Below are 24625 nucleotides of genomic sequence, written 5' to 3'. Positions count from 1 at the left end.
GACAACAGTCTGCTTGTGCATGGAGACACAACTGAGACTAGATCTGGAGTGAGACTGAAAACTGGGAGGCTTGGAAGCCTGGCAGTCCAGTGGGCAGTGACTGCAGATTCTGAGAGGTGGAAAGACCCAGTTGTTCTTGATGATAAGACAAAATGTAAAACAACTCTCTGCCTGTGGTGAGCAACAATAAACATTGATAGGTATGGATGGTTGGTAAGAAGTAGATAATGCTGCTCAAGGGAAGGGGAGTCATTGGATTATAGTCTCCGAGCAGAAAAACCTGCAGAGTTTTTGGCTCAAAACCTCAGAATCATTTGGTTGGCCCATGTGTGTTGGTTGTAACATATATTTCCTACTGCTGTTCTCTCTTGCACATCAGAATACCTGTATCTGCTTCTTGCAAACACACTCAAAGAACTAGTTCTTATTTCTCCATCCTTCCAACCCCATTGTGACTAAAGTCTCATACGTGGTCCATGGAACAGCACTGGTGTTCCTTGGGAATTTGTCATAAATGCAGAGACTTAGTCTCCCCTCCAGAATCAGCATTATAATAAGATCCCCTAGTACTTTGTATGCATGTTAACATTTGATAATGTTTCATGTTCACTTTTCACTTTCATGCACTGGAGAAGGAGATGGCAACCGACTCCAGTGTTCTTGCCTGGAGACTCCCAGGGACAGAGTTGGACATGACTGAAGTGACTTAGCAGCTAACATTTGATAAGTTCCCACCTAGAAAGAATTAAATGTAGAAGCAAGTGAGATTCATTTTCTCCAGGGCATGATGACGTTTGATCTCAATTATACCTTGAGCTTCCCTGGTGGCTCAGATGGTAAAGCATCTGCCTGCAATGCAGAAGACCCGGGTTCGATCCCTGGGTTGGGAAGGTCTCCTGGAGAAGGAAATGGCAACCCACTCCAGTATTCTTGACTGGAGAATCCCACGGATGGAGGAGCATGGTAGGCTACAGTCCATGGGGTTGTAAAGAGTTGGACACGACTGAGCGACTTCACTTCACTTCATACCTATTGGAATTATTTCTTAACATGGTTTATCTTTACAGTTAAATTTCCTAAAAGGAGCAAGTTATGGTGTCTGGCTCCTTGAATGAATGTAGGCTGGCATGAGTCATCTTCCTTCATGCTTGCTTCAAGATTGATTTGTACCATACTCTTGTCACAGTGGTTTTCTTTTCCTTCCTTAATCATTCTAAACTCTTCCCTGCACCAGGGCCTTTGCACATGTAATGTCCACTGCTTTGAATGCTTCTTCATTAGACTCCTCCCTTGTTTGACTTCTCTTTAAATATCAGTTGAGATGCTACCTTTCCAGAAAATCCTTTCCACACCTCTCCATCTAAAGAAGGTCCTCTTGTTTTTCTATCCCATGGTCCTGAAACCAAGCAGGACCCTGTGGGGCTCATGGACACAGAAACCTTTCTGTCCTGCATATCTTGTTTGTAGGGAATAGACTCCAGCATTCATGACCTTCAAATCTTCCCTGGTGTCTCAGACAGTAAAGCGTCTGCCTACAATGTGGGAGACCTGGGTTCAATCCCTGGGTTGGAAAGACCTCCTGGAGAAGGAAATGGCAACCCACTCCAGTATGCTTGCCTGGAAAATCCCATGGGTGGAGGAATGTGGTTATGCTACAGTCCATGGGATTGAAAAGACAGACTGAGCACTTCACTTTCACTTTCATGACCTTCCCTTAGTTCCTAAGGGCAGATTATAACAATTGCTAATCTGGAAAGGGAAGGGATGCAGACAAAAGGAGGAGCAGTAAAAACAATGGTGCAGCCTTGGGGCAGGGTCCTGGTTCTGCCTTAGGGATGCACAACAATATCTTTGAGCTCTTTATACTAATAGAACTAACACTCCCATAAAATGGAAGATGCCAGCATTCTTCATTCCAGATTAAAGGAACTAGAGAAGCTCTTCTAGAAGACCACCTCAGGCCAGATTAAAGGAACTACAGAAACTCATCAGATTATCTGAGACCAGATTAAAATAGTACAGGCCCTGCACACACCCTAATCTTATTAGCAATCCTACCCTTGAATAGTTGCTATAAAACTCTTCGCCAAACCCTCCAGGTTGGAACACATGGTTTTCAAGAGCAGAAGCCTTCTGTGTCTCCCTTTTCCTGGCAAACCAATAAAACTATCCTTTTCTACTTCACCCATAACTCTGTCTCTGAGACTTGATTCGGCACCAATGCACAGAGGCCGAGTTTTCAGCATCAGTACCCTGCTTATTATCTTCTTAGTATCACAGTTTATAATTCCAAATACATTTATGTGAATATATAGCTGTTTGTAAACTATGCAGCATAGTAAAATGGTTATGAATAGACTCTGGAGCCAGTTTCCCTAAATTATAACCTTGTAAATTACTGCTTTCTTCCTGGACCTCAGAACACCTGCACACACATTCAAGTATGTTTCATTTCCTAAACCATTCACTTCCCCCGCAGCAGTGTGACAGTAAGCAAGTTACTCAAGTGTTGTATGCCTTCATTCCTCTTCCTTAAAGTGGGGATAGGAATAGTGTATATTTCATAGGGCCCTTATGAGAAATATTAATGGGAATGGGGAGAAAAATGGGAATTTTAACCTGAGGACATTCAGAATATTGAATTCTAGAGATGAGTTCAATTTTGCAAGGAGGTAAAGACAGGGATCTCTTGTCTTTGCCTCTGTGGCTCCTGGGCCAGGGAGTAGCTCTTGAATGTATAATTTTTTTCTCTTTCTGCTCTTGTACATATTCCCCAAGTTTCTGTCCTTACAATTTTATCCTTAGCTTTATTTATTATTTCTATGCTGTGAGTTCCAAGCCTCCAGCCTCAGCTCTACCTCTAGTCCTAAATTTCCAGCTGTTTTCAGGAAATTTCATGAATATCACACTAACATCTTAAAATTAGTAGGTCCAAAATTGAAATCATCTTCACATCATGGCTGCTCCCTCTTCCCCTCTCCCAACTTTGTAAACTTTTTGGCTATTCTGTCTGAAATTTCTCTGCCCCCAACATTTAATCTCTTCTCTCCTTGCTTGATTTATTTCCTCCTTATCATCTATCACTATCCAATATACTTATTTATTTTGCTTCACTTATTTGTTTTGTTTATAGCTTGTTTCCTCGGCTAAAATGTTAACTCCGTGAGGGCAGAATTTTTTTCTGCTTCATTCATGGTGTACACTCAGAAACTAGAATAGTGCCAGGCATCCAGTAGGTGCTCAATGATTGTTTATTGGATGACAATGAATTCTCTCCCCACTTCATTCCCATTGCCAGGTAATCTAGCTAATTCTACATCTGTGGTGATTCTTGCTTCTGCCCTCTCTTGTGCTGCTACCATTTTGATTCAGCTGTCACTGTTCCTCAAAACTATCACAAGAGCTTGCCACCTACTGGCTAATGAAATCTGTGTGAGTTATTTCAAAAGGGGATAATAATAGTACAGACTCCTAGAACTGTCAAGAAGCTTATGTGTATGATGTAAGTATAGCATTTGACTCAGTGCCTGGAACAGTACAAGCCCACAATGAATGTTAACTATTTTTACCTGCTACCCTGGGCTAGTTCTGGGATAGCTTTCTTGTCTTGTCTTCTGCCCCTTCCTGTACTTTGGCCCCAGTGGGCCACTTGTGCTTCCCCAAAACCTGACATGAACCTTCAAGTTTTCCACATAATGGACAGCAGGGAATGAGAAGCATGTAGGATCTGAGAATTCCTGTCTGGCAGATTAAGTATTGCTGGACTAGCTAGTCCCTGATTTGCATCAAAGGAAAGGAAAGCTGGAGAGTAGTTTTTTTCACAGTACGCAAAAACCGTAAACACTGAGTGTTTTAGTTGGGTTCAGAAATTTCAGCTAAACAGAACCATAGATTTTCGATATTTTCGATGAGGCAAGAAAGAACATGTAGCCTACTTGTGATCACACAGTAAGATAGCAGCTACTCTGGTGAGAAGGCTTCTTTTCTTAACCTTGCTGCTGCTGCTGCTGCTAAATCACTTCAGTCGTGTCCGACTCTGTGCGACCCCATAGACAGCAGCCCACCAAGCTTCCCCATCCCTGGGATTCTCCAGGCAAGAACACTGGAGTGGGTTGCCATTTCCTTCTCCAATGCATGAAAGTGAAAAAATAAAGTGAAGTCGCTCAGTCGTGTCTGACTCCTAGCGACCCATGGACTGCAGCCCACCAGGCCCCTCTGTCCATGGGATTTTCCAGGCAAGAGTACTGGAGTGGGGTGCCATTGCCTTCTTCGTTCTTAACCTTAGCTCTCTTTATATCACAACATGCTGGCTGTAAACCCCAGTCGTATCTTAGAAAAGCTCATTTCCCGTGCTCCAGAATATAATTCATTTAAATGCAGACACAGTTGAAGCTGTTAACTCCAGATAATCTCAGGCTGTAAGCTGTTAAGTTGAGAGGCAATGGCAGTTTATCAGGCACCTCTGTGAGCCCCACCAGATCCCTTAGTAGAGATACAGACAGACACCTAAATGTAGGTGATTTAGATCAAGCAAACTGCACAAAACCAGGAGTCAAACATGACTACATGGGTATACTTCAGCATTTACCTGGGCCACGGCAGAAGAAGACAAGTAGGAGAGCCTGGAACAGCCAGATCATGCTCTTAGCAGTGGAGAATGGTGTTGGAGACTTCAAGATAGTCAGTGCTCTTGCCATTCTTTCATAAACTGAAAGTGCTTCTTATCGACACTGCCTGTTTCCTCTTAGAGGCGTGGCAAGACCTTCTTCCCCTGCACTAAAAGTCCCAATTTTATTTTGCATATTTGTTTACTTTTTTTCTGAGCTAAGTGCAAAAATCATGTGTGATGTGAACTGGAATCTTCACTACTGTTAACTTAAAAAATAGTTACAACCTTAAAGTTGAGAGTTATGTTTTATTTGCCAGAAATTTTTAGGACTTCAGACCTGGGAGACAGCATCTCAAGTAACCCTGAGAGAACTGTTCCAAGGAGGTGGGGGGGAAGGGTTAGGCTATACAGAAGTTTGCAACAAGGGGCAGGTAGTCCAAACATCAAAAGATTATTGTTAATTAAATATCTCAAGTTAAGGAATTTAGCGCTTTTCTATGTATGGAAGATGCAAGAGTCTGGGCTTACTGAAATCATTCCGTTTATGTGCATCTCAGCTCCCTGGGGCCAGCATCCTGCATTTTTTTATATCCTTGGTTCCTCGAAGTGAGTGGAGGCAGCATGATAGCTGCTGGACCGCAGGTATTCTTCTCTTTCATGGTTACCCTGGAGGACTGGAATCACTGATGACTGTGACATTCTTGTTGATTGATATGATAGGAAATACTGTTTCCTACTATCTACATCCTTTCTTCTTTTATTTTGATTTTTTTTTTTAATCGTGGTAAAACAACTGTCAACTACAACTTGGCACTTGCTATGGGCACTTGCTGTCTTCCTTTACAATGGTTAAATCATGTGTTGCTGCAGCTGCTGATCTTCAACAGCTCCTGAAAGGAGTTCAGGGTAGAGAATAAAAAGAGGCACTCTGTGCTCTGGGAAAAACTGGCAGGACAGGTCTTCAAGTAGTTAGGTTGCAAGAAGGGGGACCCCTTCCAGGACTTGAAAGTGGGTTCTTGTCTAACACTCAGAAATGAATTGTCTGAGGAGACACATGTGCTGACAAAGAAGGAGTCTTTATTGGGAAGGGGCACCCAGGCAGAGAGCAGGAGGGTAAGGGAACCTGAGAGGGCTGCTCTGCCATGTGGCTTGCAGTCTTGGGTTTTACGGTGATGGGGTGAGTTTCTGGGTTGTTTCTAGCCAATCACTCTGATCCAGGGTCCATCCTGGTGGCACACACATTACTCAGCCAAGAAGGAAGTCAGTGAGAAGGATTCTGGGAGGTGGTAGGACACATGGCATCTCCTTTTGACCTTTGCCAAACTCTTCTGGTTGGTGGTGGCTTACTAGTTCTGTATTCCTTACCAAGACCTCCTGTTGTAAAATAACTCATGCAAGTGGTTCTTTTGGTGCCTGGCCAGGGTGGGTGGTTTCAGTCAGTGTGTTTAGTCTAACAATTAGGTATTTTCAGGAATCAATTTTATGAGCCCAATTCTTGTATCTCCTTATATCTAGAAAAACACTAAAATCCTTCCTGGTGACAACTGTTCCTTGATGTCAATCCAGGATTTTGGACTGACTCATTGGACTGACAAATCCAATGAGCAGAAAGTTTCACCAGACTAGCAGAAACCTTCTGGGAATATATGTGCTTGAGTGCATGTATTTCTCCTTCACCAAAATCACATGCATACCTACCTTCTCCCCCTGCCTCTTTGAAACAGTTTATCAGAGCTATCTGAGGTGCCGTCTCCTGGGCTGCAGTCCTCATTTTTGCACCAAATAAAACTTAACTTGCAGCTCTCATGTTGTGCATTTTTTAAAGTTGATACAACCTAAATTGTATATTGTGGTTATGTAATCCAAAACTTACTGTTTTAACTGTCAGTTCAGTAACATTAAATAAAAACCATGTTGTGCAACTGCCAACATTATACATTTCCAAAATGTTTAATTACCTTCAATATTGTGATTCAACTGTATCATTCAGATGACTGAATATATGTGAGATAGATATATCTGTCTTACATATATTTGGTCTTTGTCCACAGCTCTCAAAATCTTCAGAATTTCCTAAGCTATTAGAATAATGCAAACATCTTTTGTTATACTATTTGGTCCCTCATCTTCAATTTCTGAAATCACTTTTGTTGTTCAGTCGCTAAGTCACATCCGAGTTTTTGTGACCCCACAGACTAGAGCATGCCAGGCTTCCCTGTCCTTCAGTATTTTCTGGAGTTTCCCCAAACTCATGTCCATTGAGTCAGTGATGCCATTCAACCCCTTCTCCTCCTGCCCTCAAGTTTTTCCAGCATCAAGGTCTTTTCCGATGAACTGACTCTTCGCATCAGGTGGCCAAAGCCTGAGGAAGTATTCATTCAAACCTCTGATATGTAGCTGAGAGGTCAAAAGCCCAAGTGACAGACTGCACTTGTGACTGGCGTCTGAGGTGGGTGGGGGCAGTCTTATGGGACTGAACCTGTAGCCAAGCAGGACCTTATGGTGCCTTCCCCAGACTCAACCTCCCATCCCATGTCTTCTGCCTGCCTCTCTTTTTTTGTAGAAAAGTTTTATTCTCCAAGGCCTCCCCTGAGTCACAAAAGATGAGCTCAAGAATTGACTGAATTGATGTGAACTTGAAGTAACAACAACAACAAAAATTGGGGCCAGGAAAACTGGTAATGAATCAAACTGTAAATCAGCCACAAAGCAGCCACAGAATGTTGAGCTCCTCGCTGAAGGACATAGATACAGTGTCTGACGCACATTTCTGAGTTGTCTTACAGATACTAAAACCCTCACCAAACTGAAGAAGCTAACTAGATAAAGACAATGAGCCCCCAGACTGCCTGGAGTCTGAGGACTTATGATGTTACCACCTGTGACACCACCCTATTATTCACCATTAACCAGTCAGAATTGTGCACGAGGTGATCATACAACCTGTGACTCCCCTCCATCACTCTGCCCTTTAAAAAGGGTCCCTGAGAGCCATGAAGACATCAGGTTTTCTGAGCATCAGATGCCTGCACGCCTTGTTTGGCATCTACAGAAAACACTCTACTTTCTTTCAGCATAGCCTAGTATCAGTAGATTGGTTTACTTTGCACAGGTGAGTGGACTGAAGTTTGGTTCAGTAACAAACCCCTAACTTATGGAACCTGATGTTATTTCTAGGCAGAGAGTGTCCAAATTGGGCTGTATTATCAGTTCAGTTCAGTTCAGTTGCTCAGTCATGTCCGACTCTTTGAGACTCCATGGACTGCAGCACGCCAGGCCTCACTGTCCATCACCAACCAACTCCTGGCGTTTACTCAAACTCATCTCCACTGAGTCGGTGATGCCATCCAACCATCTCATCCTCTGCCATCCCCTTCTCTTCCTGCCTTCAATTTTTCCCAGCATCAGGGTCTTTTCCAGTGTCAGCTCTTCGCATCAGGGGGCCAAAGTATTGGTGTTTCAGCTTCATCATCAGTCTTTCCAATGAACACTCAGGACTGATTTCCTTTAGGATGGACTGGTTGGATCTCCTTGCAGTCCAAGGGACTCACAAGAGTCTTCTCCAAGACCACAGTTCAAAAGCATCAATTCTTCGGTGCTCAGCTTTCTTTATAGTCCAACTCTCACATCCATACATGACTACTGGAAAAACGATAGCCTTGACTAGACAGACCTTTGTTGGCAAAGTAATGTCTCTGCTTTTTAATATGCTATCTAGGTTGGTCATAACTTTTCTTCCAAGGAGTAAGCATCTTTTAATTTCATGGCTGCAGTCACCATCTGCAGTGATTTTGGAGCCCCCAAAAATAAAGTCTGACACTGTTTCCCCATCTATTTCCCAAGAAGTGATGGGACTCGATGCCATGATCTTAGTTTTCTGAATGTTGAGCTTTAAGCCAACTTTTTCACTTTCCTCTTTCACTTTCATCAAGAGGCTTTTTAGTTCCACTTCACTTTCTGCCATAAGGATGGTGTTATCTGCATATCTGAGGTTATGATATTTCTCCCAGCAATCTTGATTCCAGCTTATGCTTCATCCAGCCCACCCTTTCTCATGATGTACTCTGCATATAAGTTAAATAAGCACGGTAACAATATACAGCCTTGATGTACTCCTTTTCCTATTTGGAACCAGTCTGTTATTCCATGTTCATTTCTAACTATTGCTTCCTGATCTGTATACAGATTTCTCAAGAAGCAGGTCAGGTGGTCTGGTACTCCCGTCTCTTTCAGAATTTTCCACAGTATGTTGTGATCCACACAGTCAAAGGCTTTGGCATAATCAATAAAGCAGAAGGAGATGTTTTTCTGGAATTCTCTTGCTTTTTCGATGATCCGGCAGATGTTGGTAATTTGATCTCTGGTTCCTCTGCCTTTTCTAAAACCAGCTTGAACTTCTGGAAGTTCACGGTTCACATATTGTTGAAGCCTGGCTTGGAGAATTTTGAGCATTACTTTGCTAGCATGTGAGATGAGTGCGATTGTGTGGTAGTTTGAACATCCTTTGGCATCACTTTTCTTTGGGATTGGGGTGAAAAGTGACCTTTTCCAGTCCTGTGGTCACTGCTGAGTTTTCCAAATATGCTGGCATATTGAGTGCAGCACTTTTACTGCATCATCTTTTAGGGTTTGAAATAGCCCAACTGGAATTCCATCACCTCCACTAGCTTTGTTTGTAGTGATGCTTCCTAAGGCCCACTTGACTTCACATTTCAGGATGTCTGGCTCTAGGTGAGTGTGAGTGATCACACCATTGTGATTATCTGGGTCTTGAAGATCTGTTTTGTACAGTTCTGTGTATTCTTGCCACCTCTTCTTAGTACCTTCTGCTTCTGTTAGGTCCATACCATTTCTGTCCTTTATCGAGCCCATCTTTGCATGAAATGTTCTCTTGGTATCTAATTTTCTTGAAGAGATCTCTAGTCTTTCCCATTCTATTGTTTTCCTCTATTTCTTTACACTGGTCACTGAGGAAGGCTTTCTTATCTCTTCTTGCTATTCTTTGGAACTCTGCATTCAAATGGGTATATCTTTCCTGTTCTCCTTTGCTTTTTGCTTCTCTTCTTTTCACAGCTATTTGTAAAGCCTCCTCAGACAGCCATTTTGCTTTTTTGCTTTTCTTTTTCTTGGGATAGTCTTGATCCCTGTTGCCTGTACAATGTCATGAACTTCTGTCCATAGTTCATCAAAGACTCTATCAGATCTAGTCCCTTAAATCTATTTTTCACTTCTACTGTATAATCATAAGGGATTTGATTTAGGTCATACCTGAATGGTCTAGTGGTTTTTCCCTACTTTCTTCAATTTAAGTCTGAATTTGGCAATAAGGAGTTCATGATCTGAGCCACAGTCAGTCCCAGTCTTGTCTTTGCTGATTGTATAGAGTTTCTCCACCTTTGGCTGCAAAGAATATAATCAGTCTGATTTAGACATTGACCATCTGGTGATGTCCATGTGTAAAGTCTTCTCTCGTGTTGTTGGAAGAGGGTGTTTGCTATGACCAGTGCAGTCTCCTGGCAAAACTCTATTAGCCTTAGCCCTACTTCATTCCGTACTCCAAGGCCAAATTTGCCTGTTACTCCAGGTGTTTCTTGACTTCCTACTTTGCAATCCAGTCCCCTATAATGAAAAGGACACCTTTTTTGGGTGTTAGTTCTAAAAGGTCTTGTAGGTCTTCGTAGAACTGTTCAACTTCAGCTTCTTCAGCATTACTGGTTGGGGCATAGACTTGGATTACTGTGATATTGAATGGTTTGCCTTGGAAATGAACAGAGATCATTATGTCATTTTTGAGATTGCATCCAAGAACTGAATTTCAGACCCTTTTGTTGACTATGATGGCTACTCCATTTCTTCTAAGGGATTCTTGCCCACAGTAGTAGATATAACGGTCATCTGAGTTAAATTCAGATGGGTGAGTTAAATTCACCCATCCCAGTCCATTTTAGTTCACTAATTCCTAAATGTCGATTTTTTGCCATCTCCTGTTTGACCGCTTCCAATTTGCCTTGATTCATGGACCTAACATTCCAGGTTTCTATGCAATATTGCTTTTTACAGCATTGGACTTTGCTTCCATCACTAGTCATATCCACAACTGGGTATTGTTTTTGCTTTGGCTCTGTCTCTGTATTCTTTCTGGAGTTATTTTTCCACTCTTCTCCAGTAACATATTGGGCACTACCGACCTGGAGAGTTCATCTTTCAGTGTCAAAACTTTTTGCCTTTTCATACTGTTCATGGGGTTCTCAAGGCAAGAATACTGAAGTGGTTTGCCATTCCTTTCTCCAGTGGACCTCATTTTGTCAGAACTCTCCACCATGACCTGTCCATCTTGAGTACCCTACATGGCATGGCTCATAGTTTCATTGAGTTGGACAAGGCTCTTGTCAATGTGATTAGATTGTTTACTTTTCTGTGACTGTAGTTTCAGTCTCTGCCCTCTGATGCCCTCTCCAAGGGCCTACCATCTTATTGGGGTTTCTCTGACCTTGGACGTGGGGTATCTCCTCATGGCTGCTGCTCCTGACCTTGGACGTGGGGTATCTCCTCTTGGCCGCTCGCCATTCACTATTAGTATGGGGTAATTCCTTATTGGTGTGAACCCTCCCCCCAACCCCTGCCCCATCAACATAGGAACTGGGTACAGAACATTTTGGAACCATTAAGCAATGACTCCCTGATTACCTTGTCCTTCAACCTTTACCAACCTCTAATCTATGTTCCATTTCTATGAATTTTCTTTCCCTAGATACCTCATATAAGAGGAATCATGCAGGTGGCCGGTGAGCCGAACCGGGTAGTGGTCTGCGGGGATCGGGGCGGCGTGGGCGGCGGCCTCGGTGCGCAGCGCGGCTCTCCTGCCCTCACGTTTAGGAACTCACATCCGGGACAATGGTGTGCATTCCCTGCATCGTCATTCCAGTTCTGCTCTGGGTCTACAAAAAGTTCCTGGAGCCATATATATACCCTCTGATCTCCCCCTTTGTTAGCCGTATGTGGCCTCGGAAAGCTATACGAGAAACCAATGATAAAAACAAAGGCAAAGCAGACTATAAGGGTGCAGACATAAATGGATTACCAACAAGAGGACCAACAGAAATGTGTGATAAAAAGAAAGACTAAACTGATTGTCCCGAAGGATCTCATTGTTTTAAAAATGGACCTGATACTATGAAGCACCTTCTTTGTAATTGTCTCTGATCTTTTTCCAAGACCAGAATTTGGGTTAGATATTAATAGTTTAGACATTTACCTATGCTAATCAGGGAATACCTGGTATTTGTATTTAAAATGTAGCTAGTTATATTTAACAACCTCATTTCTGATTTCCTTTTTCATTAAAGTAGTTTTCATTTCTTTTATTTCAGTTTTAAAAATATGAATAAATATATAAGGTTTGTGCCAGTAGACACTGTTACTAAGTCAGTACCTAGAAATTCTTGGGGGCTCTAGCTTTTTTTATTCAGGCTCTTCAAATTTGAGGAGTGTAATTTTACTGTGAAACATTGCAGTGAGACTGTGCAGTCAAATGAAAGGTAGTTTTTGGAGATGATAATGACTTGAAATAAAGATGTAATTACTGTCCAACTCAAAGGAGTAGCTTATCTGTGAGAATAGTAATTACTATTTATTGCTCTGAGGAAGATAGAAAAGACAGAGGAATAGGGGAAACCTCTCTGAAAAATGGAGCATCTTTTACATAAATGTTTAATGTGTAATATAAAATTCTAATCCTTGTTTTGTTCCTTCTGTTCCTACAAATGTATTAAACATTGAGTTTAGCTTGTTGTTCTTTTTTCTTTTAGATATTTAAAAGCAAGATTTTTAACCATTTCGGAAAGCAGGATTGGAATAATGTGATGGCATCAGGATAGTTATGGGGCAGTGATACTTTCTTCTTTTTTTAAAAAAAATTTAGATTGTGTCAGTTATTTTGTTCCATAGTAATACACCCTAAAATTAGTGGTTTTTAGCAATAGTGATGTGACTGGTAAGTTACTTGCTGGTCTGGGCCTGTCCGCATGGTCTTTCATCCCTGGGCTTCTTCCCCCTACTGTTGAGATATACAAATATTCAAAGATGACAAGACATATCTTTATATAATGTTTGTTCTCTCTGAAGCAAGGAGAAATTAGAAGGAACTCCCCACCTTGGGTCCCCAATGAAGTCCTGGATCTTAACTGAGGCTCTGTTAAACTGTGTCTGGTTAAGTCATTGATCCACCTTGAACTTCCTTTGATAGAAATGAGTCTGTTTCAGCTTTTCTACCCCAGCGCACCTGAGGGATTAGATAAATTCCTGTTAGCTAAATCCAGTTGATTAATTTGGATTGCTTTTTAAGGTATTAAAAACTATATTGTGAAAGTAGCAGATGTTCATAGTAGAGCAATGCAAGGACAGGTTAAATGAAGAATGAATGTTCTTTCTCAATTCTCATTCCTTTATTCTGGCTCCAAAGATGGTAACCACTATTAGCTTTTCCTACAGGCATCTAGCAACTTTGTTAAAAATAGTTTTTATTAAACATACCATTTATTAAAAACCAAATAATATTGCAAAAAAAAAAAAAAAAAAGAGGAATCATGCAATCCTTACCCTTTTGTGCTTGGCTAATTTTACATAGCATGTCTTTAAGATTAATCCATTTGGAGCATGTATCAGAATTTTGTTCTATTTTTTATGGCTGAATAATATTCCATCATTTGTATATATATGACTGAGTCCAAGCTCACTCTACTTGTCAAACAACAGGTCAGTTAATCAAAAGACAAGATGTTGAAACAAGGAATACAACTTTATTTGGAAAGCCAGCTGACTGAGAGAGGGGCAGACTAAAGTCTCAAAATAGCCATTTTATCGGGGTCTGGATGCCAGGTTTTTTATAGATCAGAGAGTGGGAGAGGTGAGGAGGTAAAGTTAAAAAGGTCATTAATCTTACAGATATTTCCTGGAATGGCTAGCCTTGGGGGGATGTGTTAATTTCTTCCTTCCTGTAGCCATCCACAGGTGGACAGGGTCCTGAACAAAGATTCAGGCAGAGGGGCAGGGTTCTCTGAGACAGGTCATTCTGTATGGACAGTATCCTTTTAGTGAACAAAAGCAATGGGAAACAAAGCAAAGCAAAGGGAAAAAACAAACAGATCCAACATGGAGACCATTCTTCCCTGTAACATATATACTACATTTTCTTCATTTATTCATCTGCTTATGGACATTTTTCATATCCCCTGCTTTTGAAAGATCCACTTTGCTTCTATGAAAGACCTACATTAGTACCTGTTTTCGCTAACTGAAGGAAATTCAAAGATGATTTTTGCATTTGTGAATAAAGGCAAAAGAGCAAAAATAGTATTGAACATTTGTTTTGCAAGAACTTTTACAGAGGCAATATACACCCTGAGCATTGATAGTGACACCACCGAGCTTCTTCCCCTGGAACTACTTGGCATATCGGCATCAAGCTGCTGTAACTTTGAACTGTGTCGGTGATTTATCTTGATTTATTTTGTGCATCTGTTAATAAGATGTTTCCTAAAGCAATTGCTTCTTTGGTTTATGCTCTCTCTGCTTACAAAAGGTTTCAGAGGGACACTCTAGTTTTGGATAGCAGGGGGAAATCTGTATTGTGAATAATGCTACAGTGAACATTGGAGCATGTGTATCTGTTTAAGTGTTTCCTTTCATACAATAATTCTATGTTTAGCTTTTGTCCTAAACTGTTTTCCATGGTGTTTTCTACACCATTCTACATTCACACCAGCAATACGCAAGAGTTTCAATTTCTCCACATCCTTGCCAAAGTTTGTTCTTTTTTTTTTTTTTTTAATAATAACCATCCTAATGGATGTTAAGTAATAGCTCATTGTGGTTTTGATCTGCATTTCTTTAATGATTAGTGATGTTGAACATCTTTCCATGTGCTTATTAGCCATTAGTAATTTTTCTTTGGAGAAATGTCTATTCAAGTATTTTGTCTACTCAAGCCTTAAATTTTTTGTCGTTATTGAGTTATAAGAGTTCTTTATGTATTTTAGATCTTAATCACTTACCAGATATATGATCTGTAAATAGTTTCTTCCATTTTGGAGTTGTGTTACTTAATAGTATCTTTTTTTTTTTTTTACTTTTTTATTTTTAATTGAAGGAAATTTGCTTCACAGTATTGTGTTGGCCTCAGCACACATCAACATGAGTCAGTCATAAGTATACATGTGTCCCCTCTCTCTTTAACTTCCCTCCCACCCCTTCCCACCCCTCTCGGTTGTTACAGAGCCCCGATTTTAGTTTCTTGAGTCATATAGCAAATTCCCATTAGTTATATATTTTACAAATGGTGTATATGCTTCCATGCTGTAGTATCATTTGATGTACAAGAGTTTTTAGTTCAAGTGAAAATTGATTTACCTGTTTTTCTTTTTTTCTTTTGGTGTCTATGCCTTTGGTGTCGTATTCAAGAAATCATTGCCAAATCCAACATTATGAAGGCTTTCCCCTTTGTTTTCTTCTAAGTGTTTTATATTCTTAGCTTTGATATTTATCTCTTTGATACATTTGAGTTGGCTATTGTACATTGTTTAAGGCAAGATTCACCTTCATTCTTTTGCATACAGATGTCTAGTTTTCCCAGCACCATTTGCTGAAAAGACTGTTCTTCCCCTATTGCATGTTCTTAGTATCCTTGTTAAAAAGCATTTGTCCATATATTTGAAGGCTTATATCTGGTCTCTCTGTTTTATTCCACAGGTCTCTATGTCTATCTTATGCCCCTGCCACACTATTTTGATTATTGTAGCTTTGTAGTAAGTTTTGAAATCAGAAAGTGTGAGTCCTTCAGCTTTGTTCTTTTTCAAGATTGGTCATTCAGGATTAAATTTACTCAAAAACATTTTTTTTGAATCTGTCAAAATGATTATTTCTTTTCTCCCCTTTAATATGTATTAACAAAACACTGCAATAAAATAGTTCTTTAACAAAATATAATCCAAGTCTTGAAAGAGAGAAATCTTCAACCTAGAATACTCTACTTAATAAGATTATCATTTAGAATAGGAGAAGAAATAAAGAATTTCTAAGACAAACAAAAACTAAAACAGTACTTCGAAAAGAAGTACTGAAAGGTCATCTCTGAACAGAAAAGAATCAAGAGGCAATAGGAAGGGAGAAATTGAAAAACAAATCACTTAAATTGACCAGTATACAGATCAAAAAGAGGAAAAACTATTTGTGAAAGCAACGATAAACACAAGGAATGGCAAAAGAATAAACATGAAGATGTAAAAGGGAACATCAAAATTATAAAATGTGGGGAAGAAGAGTAACAAAATGCATATTCTTTTTCTTTTTTTTTTTTAGAATGTGCTTAAGCCTATATGATTATTAGTCTAAAGCAAGCAGATATAGGAAGGGGTTAACATACTTGAGAAACAGGGAAATCACAAATAGTAAAATATACAATAAATTCACAAAAAACCTAAATGAAGAGACCACAAGCATAAAATAAAAGGAAAATTTTTCAAGCCACAAAAAGAAAAGCAGAAAAAAAGAGAAAGGAACAAAGATGAAACAAAGAATCAACTGAGAAACAAGGTTTGAAATGACAATAAATATATATGTATCAGTGAAAGTGAAAGTGTTAGTCACTTAGTTGTGTCCAACTCTTGTGACACAATGGACTATATAGTCCACCAGGCTCCTCTGTCCATGGAATTCTGCAGGCAAGAATACTGGGTTGGGTTGCTACCTCAAATGTCAATGAACTAAATGCTCCAATCAAAAGACGTAGAGTGACAGATTGGTAAAAAATAAGAGCCCCTAAAATCCTGCGTGCAAGAGACCCACTTTAGGGCAAAGGACACATATGGATTTCAAGTGAGGAGCTGGAAAAAGACATTTCATGAGAACAGAAATGACAAGAAAGGAGGATTGCAATACTAATATTAGGCAAAACAGATGTTAAAGAAAAGGCTATGAAGAAAAATAAAGAAGGATACTACATAATTATAAAATGATCTATACAAAAAGAAGATTTTACACTCATCAATATATATGCATCTAATATAGAAGTGGGCTTCCCTAGTGGCTCAGCTGGTAAAGAATCTGTTAGCAATGCGGGAGATTTAGGTTTGATCCCTGGGTCAGGAAGATACCCTGAAGAAGGGAATGGCTACCCACTCCAATATTCTTGTCCAGAAAATCCCATGGACAGAGGAGCCTGGCAAGCTACAGTCCATAGGGTCACAAAGAGTTGGACATGACTTAGCAACTAAGCAAATACAAATGCTAACAGACATAAAGGGAGAAACTGATGGAATACAATAATATTAGGAGACTTTAACACCCTACTCACATCAAAAGATAGATCTTCAAGAATCAATAAGGCAACAGAGGTCCTAAATGATACAATAAAACATTTAGACTTAATTGATATTTTCAGGATACTACATCCAAAAAAAGCCAGAATATACATTTTTTCCAAGTTCACATGAAACATTCTCCAGTACTGACCTCATCTTAGAGCACAAAACTAACCTCAATCAAATTAAGAGTAGAGAAATTATTTCAAGCATTTCTGAGCACAAGGGCATGAAACTAGAAGTCAATCACAGGAAAAGAAATGAGAAAAAATGAATATATGAAAACTAAATGATATTTACTAAAAAACAAATGGGTTAATGATGAAATCAAAAAGGTAAATAAAAATACTTTGAGACAAATGACAATGAAAACACAACCTACAAAATTCTATGAGATGCAGCAAAAGCAATTCTTAGAGCGAAGTTCATAGTGATATAGGTCTTCATAAAACAAAAACAAACAAAAGACAAGAAAAATATCATGTAAAAAACCTAACCTACTACCAAGAAGAATTGGAAAAAAGAAGAACAAGCAAAACTTAAACTTAGCAGAAGGAAGGAAATAATAAATACCGGGGGAGGGGGGGTGTAGGAAATAAATACAATAGAGATTAAAAATGAGAGAGAAAAAAATCAACAAAACCAAGAACTGATTCTTTGAAAGGGTAAACAAAACTGACAACCCCCTGGCCAGGTTCACCAAGAAGAAAAGAGAAAGAACCCAAATCTGACTGATAACCACAGAAATAAGAGAATACTATAAACAATTATATACAAAAATATTTGACAGCCTGGAAGAAATGGACAATTTTCTAGAAACATCAGCTCAGTAGAGTCACTCAGTCATGTCCCACTTTTTTCGACCCCATGAACTGCAGCATGCCAGGCCTCGCTGTCCATCACCAACTCCCAGAGTTTACTCAAACTCATGTCCATCGAGTCGGTGATGCTATCCAGCCATCTCATCCTCTGTCATCCCCTTCTCCTCCCACCTTCAATTTTCCCCAGCATCAAGGTCTTTTCCAGTGAGTTAGCTCTTCACATCAGGTGGCCAAAGTACTGGAGCTTCAGTTTCAGCATTAGGCCTTCCAATCAATATTCAGGACTGATTTCCTTTAGGATGGACTAGTTGGATCTCCTTGCTGTCCAAGGGACTCTCAAGAGTCTTCTCCAACACCACAGTTCAAAAGCATCAATTCTTCGGTGCTCAGCTTTCTTTATGGTCCAACTCTCACATCCATACATGACTACTGGAAAAACCATAGCCTTGACTAGACAGAAATTTGTTGGCAAAGTAATGTCTCTGCTTTTTAATATGCTGTCTAAGTTGGTCATAGCTTTTCTTCCAAGGAGCAAGCATATTTTAATTTCATGGCTGCAGTCACTATCTGCAGTGATTTCCGAGCCCAAGAAAACAAAGTCTGTCACTGTTTCCATTATTTCCCCATCTATTTGCTGTGAAGTGATGGGACCGGATGCCATGTTCTTAGTTCTTTGAATGTTGACTTTTAAGTCAGCTTTTTCACTCTCCTCTTTCACTTTCATCAAGAGGCTTTTTAGTTCTTCTTCACTTTCTGCCATAAAGGTGGTGTCATCTGCATATCTGAGGTTATTGATATTTCTCCTGGCAGTCTCGATTCAAACTTGTGCTTCATCTAGCCCAGCATTTTGTGTGGTGTACTCTGCATATGCATTAAATAAACAGGGTGACAATATACAGCCTGGACCTACTTATTTCCCAATTTGAAACCAGTCTGTTGTTCCATGTCCAGTTCTAACTGTTGCTTCCTGATTTGCATACAGATTTCTCAGGTGGTCTGGTATTCCCATCTCTTGAAGAATTTTCCAGTTTGTTGTGATCCACACAGTCAATGGCTTTGGCATAGTTCATAAAGCAGAAGTAGATATTTTTCTGGAACTTTCTTGCCTTTTCTATGACCCAATGGATGTTGGCAATTTAATCTCTGGTTCCTATGTCTTCTCTAAATCCAGCTACAACATCTGGAAGTTCTCAGTTCACGTACTGTTGAAGTCTACCTTGGAGAATTTTGAGCATCACTTTGCTAGCATGTGAGATGAGTGCAATTATGCAATAGTTTGAACATTCTTTGGCATTGCCTTTCTTTGGGATTGGGGTGAAAAGTGACCTTTTCCAGTCCTGTGGCCTCTGCTGAGTTTTCCAAATGTGCTGGCATATTGAGTGCAGCACTTTCACAGCATCGTCTTTTAGGATTTGAAATAATTCAGCTGGAATTCCACCACCTCCACTAGCTTTGTTCATAGTGATGCTTCCTAAGGCCCACTTGACTTCGTATTCCAGAACGTCTGGCTCTAGTTGAGTGATCACACTATCATAGTTATCTGGGTCATTAAGATCTTCATGTGTGTTGTTCTGTGTATTCTTGACACCGCTTCTTAATTTCTCCTGCTTCTGTTAGGTCCATATCATTTCTGTCCTTTATTGTGCCTATATTTGCATGAAATGTTCCCTTGGTATCTCTAATTTTCTTGAAGAGATCTCTAGCCTTTCCCATTCTATTGTTTTCCTCTATTTCTTTGCACTGATCATGTAGGAAGGCTTTCATAATCTCTCCTTGCTATTCTTTGGAACTCTGCATTCAAATGGGTATATGTTTCCTTTTCTCCTTTGCCTTTAGTTTATCTTCTTTACTCAGCTATTTGTAAGGCTTCCTCAGACAACCATTTTTGCCTGTTTGCATTTCTTTTTCTTGGAGATGGTTTTGATCCCTGCCTCCTGTACCATGTCATGAACCTCCATCCATAGATCTTCAGGCACTCTGTCTATCAGATCTAATCCCTTGAATCTATTTGTCACTTCCACTGTATAATTGTAAGGGATTTGATTTAGGTCATGCCTGAATGGTCTAGTGGTTTTCCCTAATTTCTTCAATTTAAGTCTGAATTTAGAAATAAGGTGTTCATGATTTGAGCCACAGTCAGCTCCCAGTCTAGAAACATACACCTCCTCAAAACTGAATAAAAAATATATAATTTGAACACACCGATCACTAGATGTGAAGCAGAATCTTTAATGAAAAAAAAACAACAACAACAACAACAAAAACTTCAAACAAAGATTCAAGACCAGAGGGCCTCAGAGTCAAATTCTATCTAACATACACAGAAGAACTTACATAGATTCTTCTCAATCTCTTCCAAAAAAATGAAGAGAAGGGAACAGTTCCAAAAACATTCTATGAAGCCACCAGCATCCTGATACCAAAGCGAGACTTAATATTGAGATTAAGTCAAATAATCTTCTATAAAAAATTGAAATTGTTTATTTGTGTCTTTCAAGTGGTTTCTTTTGTTAATGAATTCTTCAAACTTAAAAGAGAAGTAAAACTTTTGCAAAATAATGGAACCATTAAAACAACAACAACAACAACTAAGTAGGAGAGATAACTTTCCCAGACTTCAGACAATACTAAAAAAGCTACAGTAATCAAAGCAGGTGGTATTGGTACAAAAACAGACATACAGATCAATGGATCTGAATCAAAAGCCCAGAAATAAACCCATACACTTATGGTCAAGTAATCTTAGACAAAGGAGGCAATAATATAAAATGGAAAAAAGCAGATTCTTCAGCAAGTGGAGCTGGAAATTTAGGCCGCTGCATGTAAGTCAATGAAGTTAGAACACACCCTCACACCATGCACAAAAACAAACTCAAAATGGACTAAAGACTAGAAGAGAGCACAGACAAAACATTGTCTGACATGAATCACACCAGTGTTTTCTTATGTCCATCTCCCAAGGCAAGAGAAATAAAAACAAAAATAAACAGGTGGGACCTACTCAAGCCTACAAGGTTTTGCACAGCAAGCCATAAAAAATCTGAAAAGACAATCTATGGAATGGCAGAGAATATTTGCAAATGGTGCCACAGACAAGGGCTTAATCTATAAAACATACAAAAAACTCATACAATTCAACCAAACAATCCAGTCGGAAAAATGGGCAGAAGACTTTAATGGACATTTCTCCAAAGAAGACACACAGATGGCCAATAGGCATGTGAAACTATACTTAACATTATAAATTATTAGCGAAATGCAATCAAAACTACAGTAAGCTACCACCTCACACTAGTCAGAATGGCTATCATTAAAAGTCTACAAATAAATACTGAAGCAGGTGTGGAGAAAAGGGAACCCTCTTACACTGTTGGTAGGAATGTAAGCTGGTACAGCCACTATGGAAAACAGTATGGAGGTTCCTCAGAAAGGTAAAAACAGAGTTACCATATGATTCATACCACTCCTGGAAATATACCAAGACAAAACTATAATTCAAAAAGACACATGTGAATACAAGCACTATTCACAATAGCCAAAACATGGAAATAACTTACATGTCCATTGACAGATGAAAGCATAAAGACATGGTACATATATACAATGGAACAGTACTCAGCCATAAAAAGAATGAAATAATGCCATTTGCAGCAACATGGATGCAAGTAGAGATTATCATACTAAATAAGTCATAAAAAGAAATGTATATACCATGTGATATCACTTACTTGTGGAATCTAAAATGTAGCACAAATGAACCCATCTACAAAAACAGAAACAGACTCAGACATAGAGAACAGACTTGTGGTTGCAAAGGGGAAAGTGGGGAGGGGGAGGGATGGACTGGGAGTTTGGGGTTGATAGCTGCAAATTATTACATTTAGAATGGATGAATAACAAGGTCCTGGTGTATAGCACAAGGAACTATAATCACTATCCTGAGATAAACCATGATGGGAAAGAATATAAAAACACAATGTACATATGTGTATAACGGAATCACTGCTGTACAGCAGAGATTGGCACAACATTGTAAATCAACTATATTTCAAAAAGATTTCTTAAAGATAAACCATTTTTGCATTTTGGAGAGAACATCTACTTGATTGTACTTTTTCCCCTTTAATTCCTTGCTTGGTTCAATTTAATAAAATTTGAATTAAGATTTTGAATATTTATATTTGCAGGTAAGACTGGTTTATATAAGGAGTTGACAAATGACAGGTTTTTTTTTTTTTTTTTTCTGTAAAGGTCAAGATAGTGACTATTTTAGACTTGGGTCTATTTGGTCTCTTTGCAACTACTCCACTTTGCTCTTGTAGCATGAGAGCAGTCACAGTCAATAAATGAACGAGTATTGGGAGTGATCTAGTAAAATTTTATTAACACTGAATTTTGAATTTCATAAATTTTTGTATATTATCAAATATTGTTCTTCTTTTGAATTCTTCCAATTTTTAAAAGCTGTAAAAACTATTCTTAACCTACGAGCTATATAAGAATACCTAATAGGCTGGATTTGTCCATAGGATGCAGTTTGCTGATTTCTGCTCCATATTTTTCTTTTCAGGGAATCATCCTTTAGTAGTTTGGAATCAAAGTTATACTAATAGTGCTCAGTGAATTTTGAAGTTTTCCAGTATTTTCTTTGCTTTAAAACAGTTAAAATTACATAGAAATTATCATCTCATTAATGGTGGTAGAACTAGTTCACAAGACCTTCTAGGCTCCGTGCCTTTTGGGGTGTTAGATGACAATATCTTTTCCATTTTTTTCTCTGACTAAAGAAGTTCTAGTTATAAACTTTGAGCTTATGAACTCCTGTGGATGGAAAGGTATATACCAGAGCAATTTATTGGTTCTGCCTGCCACCAGATGGCATTGTCACATCTGTGTTTTGGAAAGATCACTCTGGCTATGGTGTAGAGCAGTGGTGACCAATCCTTTTGACACCCAGGATGAGTTTTGTGGAAGACAGTTTTTCCATAGACTGGTAGGGTTGGTGGGGGTCAGGGTGGGAGTGGGATGGCTTCAGGATAATTCAAGCTCCTTATGTTTATTGCACACTTTGTTTCTATTATTATTACATCATCTCCACCTCAAATCAGCAGGCATTAGATCCTGGAGGTTGGGGACCCCTGGTGTAGAGAATGGGTTGGATCAGGGCAAGTGTGACTACAGGAGGTAAAGTGCTGTTGTCCAGGTAAGAGATGATAGTGGCTTGACTACTGTAGCTACTAGTGGATGAAAGAAGAAAAGTTGGATGGATTATAAAAACATTCACGGAGGTAAGTGCGGGATTTTCATGACCACTTCCACGTTCAATGGTTCACTATGAGGATGTGTAGGATCCAGCATATGTTTATACTCATGGCTATGAGTAATTACAGTGAATAGATACAAAGTAAAATCAGTGAAAGGGAATGGTACATAGAATGATATCCAGGAGAAGCCAAAATACAAGCTTGCAAAAGTCTTCTCCCAGTGGAGTCACATAGACTGTCCTTAATTCCTCAAGTGACATGTGATGACAGTACATGTGTCATCACAATGTTTGCTGCTAGGGAAGTTTACCTGAGCCTAGGTTTCTAGGGTTTTTATCAGTAGTCACTGTCTTCCTAGCATGTACAAAATTTCAGAATCCAAAAAGGAAAGCAGGTGTTCAGCACAAAGCAAATTGTTTGTATAGTTTTAAGTTCAGTGAATTGCTCTTAGGAAATGGAAGAATCTCCCTAAAACCAAGTTCCTATACACTAGCTAAGAGTCAACCTTGTAAGTACACCTTTCAAAGGATAATAGCCTTAAGTCTGTATTGTTAAGGTTAACTCTTTTCTGTGTTTTCTAATCCTTAACCATGCTTTCTGCAGAGGAAGTAAAGTCAGTATTTTTCTACTGTGTATCCACCCAAAGGTTGGAAACTTATTAAGGAAATACGATTTAGGAATAAATAGCTTTGTCATTGAGACATGTGCCAAAGGATTGTCATATTCCAGCTAAGGTAAGGCAGTTAAAGGCTGTAAAAACTGTTGCATCTTCACTAATTAATCAAGATATTATACATTGAGGACTTCCTCTGTAACTTGTGCAGGATCAGACATTGTGGTTACAAATGATGAGCAAAATCAGATGTGATCTGCCTCCTGATGGAGCTCACAGTCCAGTGGGGAAAGAGAGAAATTAATCAAATAATCATGAGGAGAGATATTTAAAGACAAATTATAAAAACTGCTGTTGTAGAAAGAGATCTAGAACAATCAGAGTAAAAACAGGCATCAGACATGGCCTGAGGACTAGGAAGACTTCCCCAAGAAAGGGACATTTGAGCTGAGCCCTGACGAATGAGTGGGCATTAACAAAGTGAAGTTGTGTATTAGAGGCAGTGAGGGTAAGGAGTCAGTGATAAAGCATTTCAGACAGAGGGAGAGGCTTAAGGCTAATGTTTAGATTAAATTAAATGAAATCTGCCAGAACCTCAGAGGGCACTAGAAAAACACCACGAATTTTGTTTTTTTACTTTACAATATTGTATGGTTTTTGCAGAAAAATTTTAAAATCTTCTCAAGATTATCTGTATCTGTTTATAGAGTCCTTCACAAGGACCCTGAAATGGGTTCAATTTCAGCCCAACAAGAAAACGATAAAGAGATTTATCTGTGGGAGGCCAAGCATATTTGCAAAGAGTTGCTCAGAGCAAAGGATGTGAAGCTTCTTTGATAAGTTAGACTACAGGAAGTGGTTTCATATCTAGAAGCTTCCATTTGCTATTTCACATTATCACCTTTTAGCAAGTCACTTAAGTTTTACAAAACATCCTGAGGCCCTTCACCCACAGTTCTGAG

General features: G+C 39.3%; 2 protein-coding genes and 1 non-coding gene across 12 annotated transcripts in view; 2 read left to right on the top strand and 1 right to left on the bottom strand.

The window, feature by feature from the left end:
* Nucleotides 1–4721, bottom strand: part of SLAMF6 (SLAM family member 6) — a 44572-nt gene extending 39851 nt beyond the window's left edge. For all 10 annotated transcript variants that reach the window (XM_061401704.1, XM_061401707.1, XM_061401718.1 and 7 more), the window contains exon 1: nt 4589–4721. In XM_061401704.1, the coding sequence (XP_061257688.1) occupies nt 4589–4697 (109 nt within the window). In that variant the 5' untranslated portion in view covers nt 4698–4721. The remainder of the gene's footprint in view (nt 1–4588) is intronic.
* Nucleotides 819–890, top strand: TRNAC-GCA (transfer RNA cysteine (anticodon GCA)). The gene has a single exon. It is a non-coding gene; the product is annotated as a tRNA-Cys (tRNA).
* Nucleotides 4722–11410: 6689 nt separating the features above from the next.
* Nucleotides 11411–11790, top strand: LOC133238405 (UPF0729 protein C18orf32 homolog). The gene has a single exon (XM_061401469.1). It carries the CDS (start codon nt 11504–11506, stop codon nt 11732–11734), a length of 231 nt encoding a protein of 76 aa, XP_061257453.1. The 5' UTR covers nt 11411–11503; the 3' UTR covers nt 11735–11790.
* Nucleotides 11791–24625: the final 12835 nt, after the last annotated feature.

This window comes from Bos javanicus, chromosome 3 (assembly GCF_032452875.1).
Source record: "Bos javanicus breed banteng chromosome 3, ARS-OSU_banteng_1.0, whole genome shotgun sequence".
NCBI lineage: Eukaryota > Metazoa > Chordata > Mammalia > Artiodactyla > Bovidae > Bos > Bos javanicus.
Note: the sequence above shows the minus strand (reverse complement) of the source record. Positions and strands in the feature narration are given on the sequence as shown.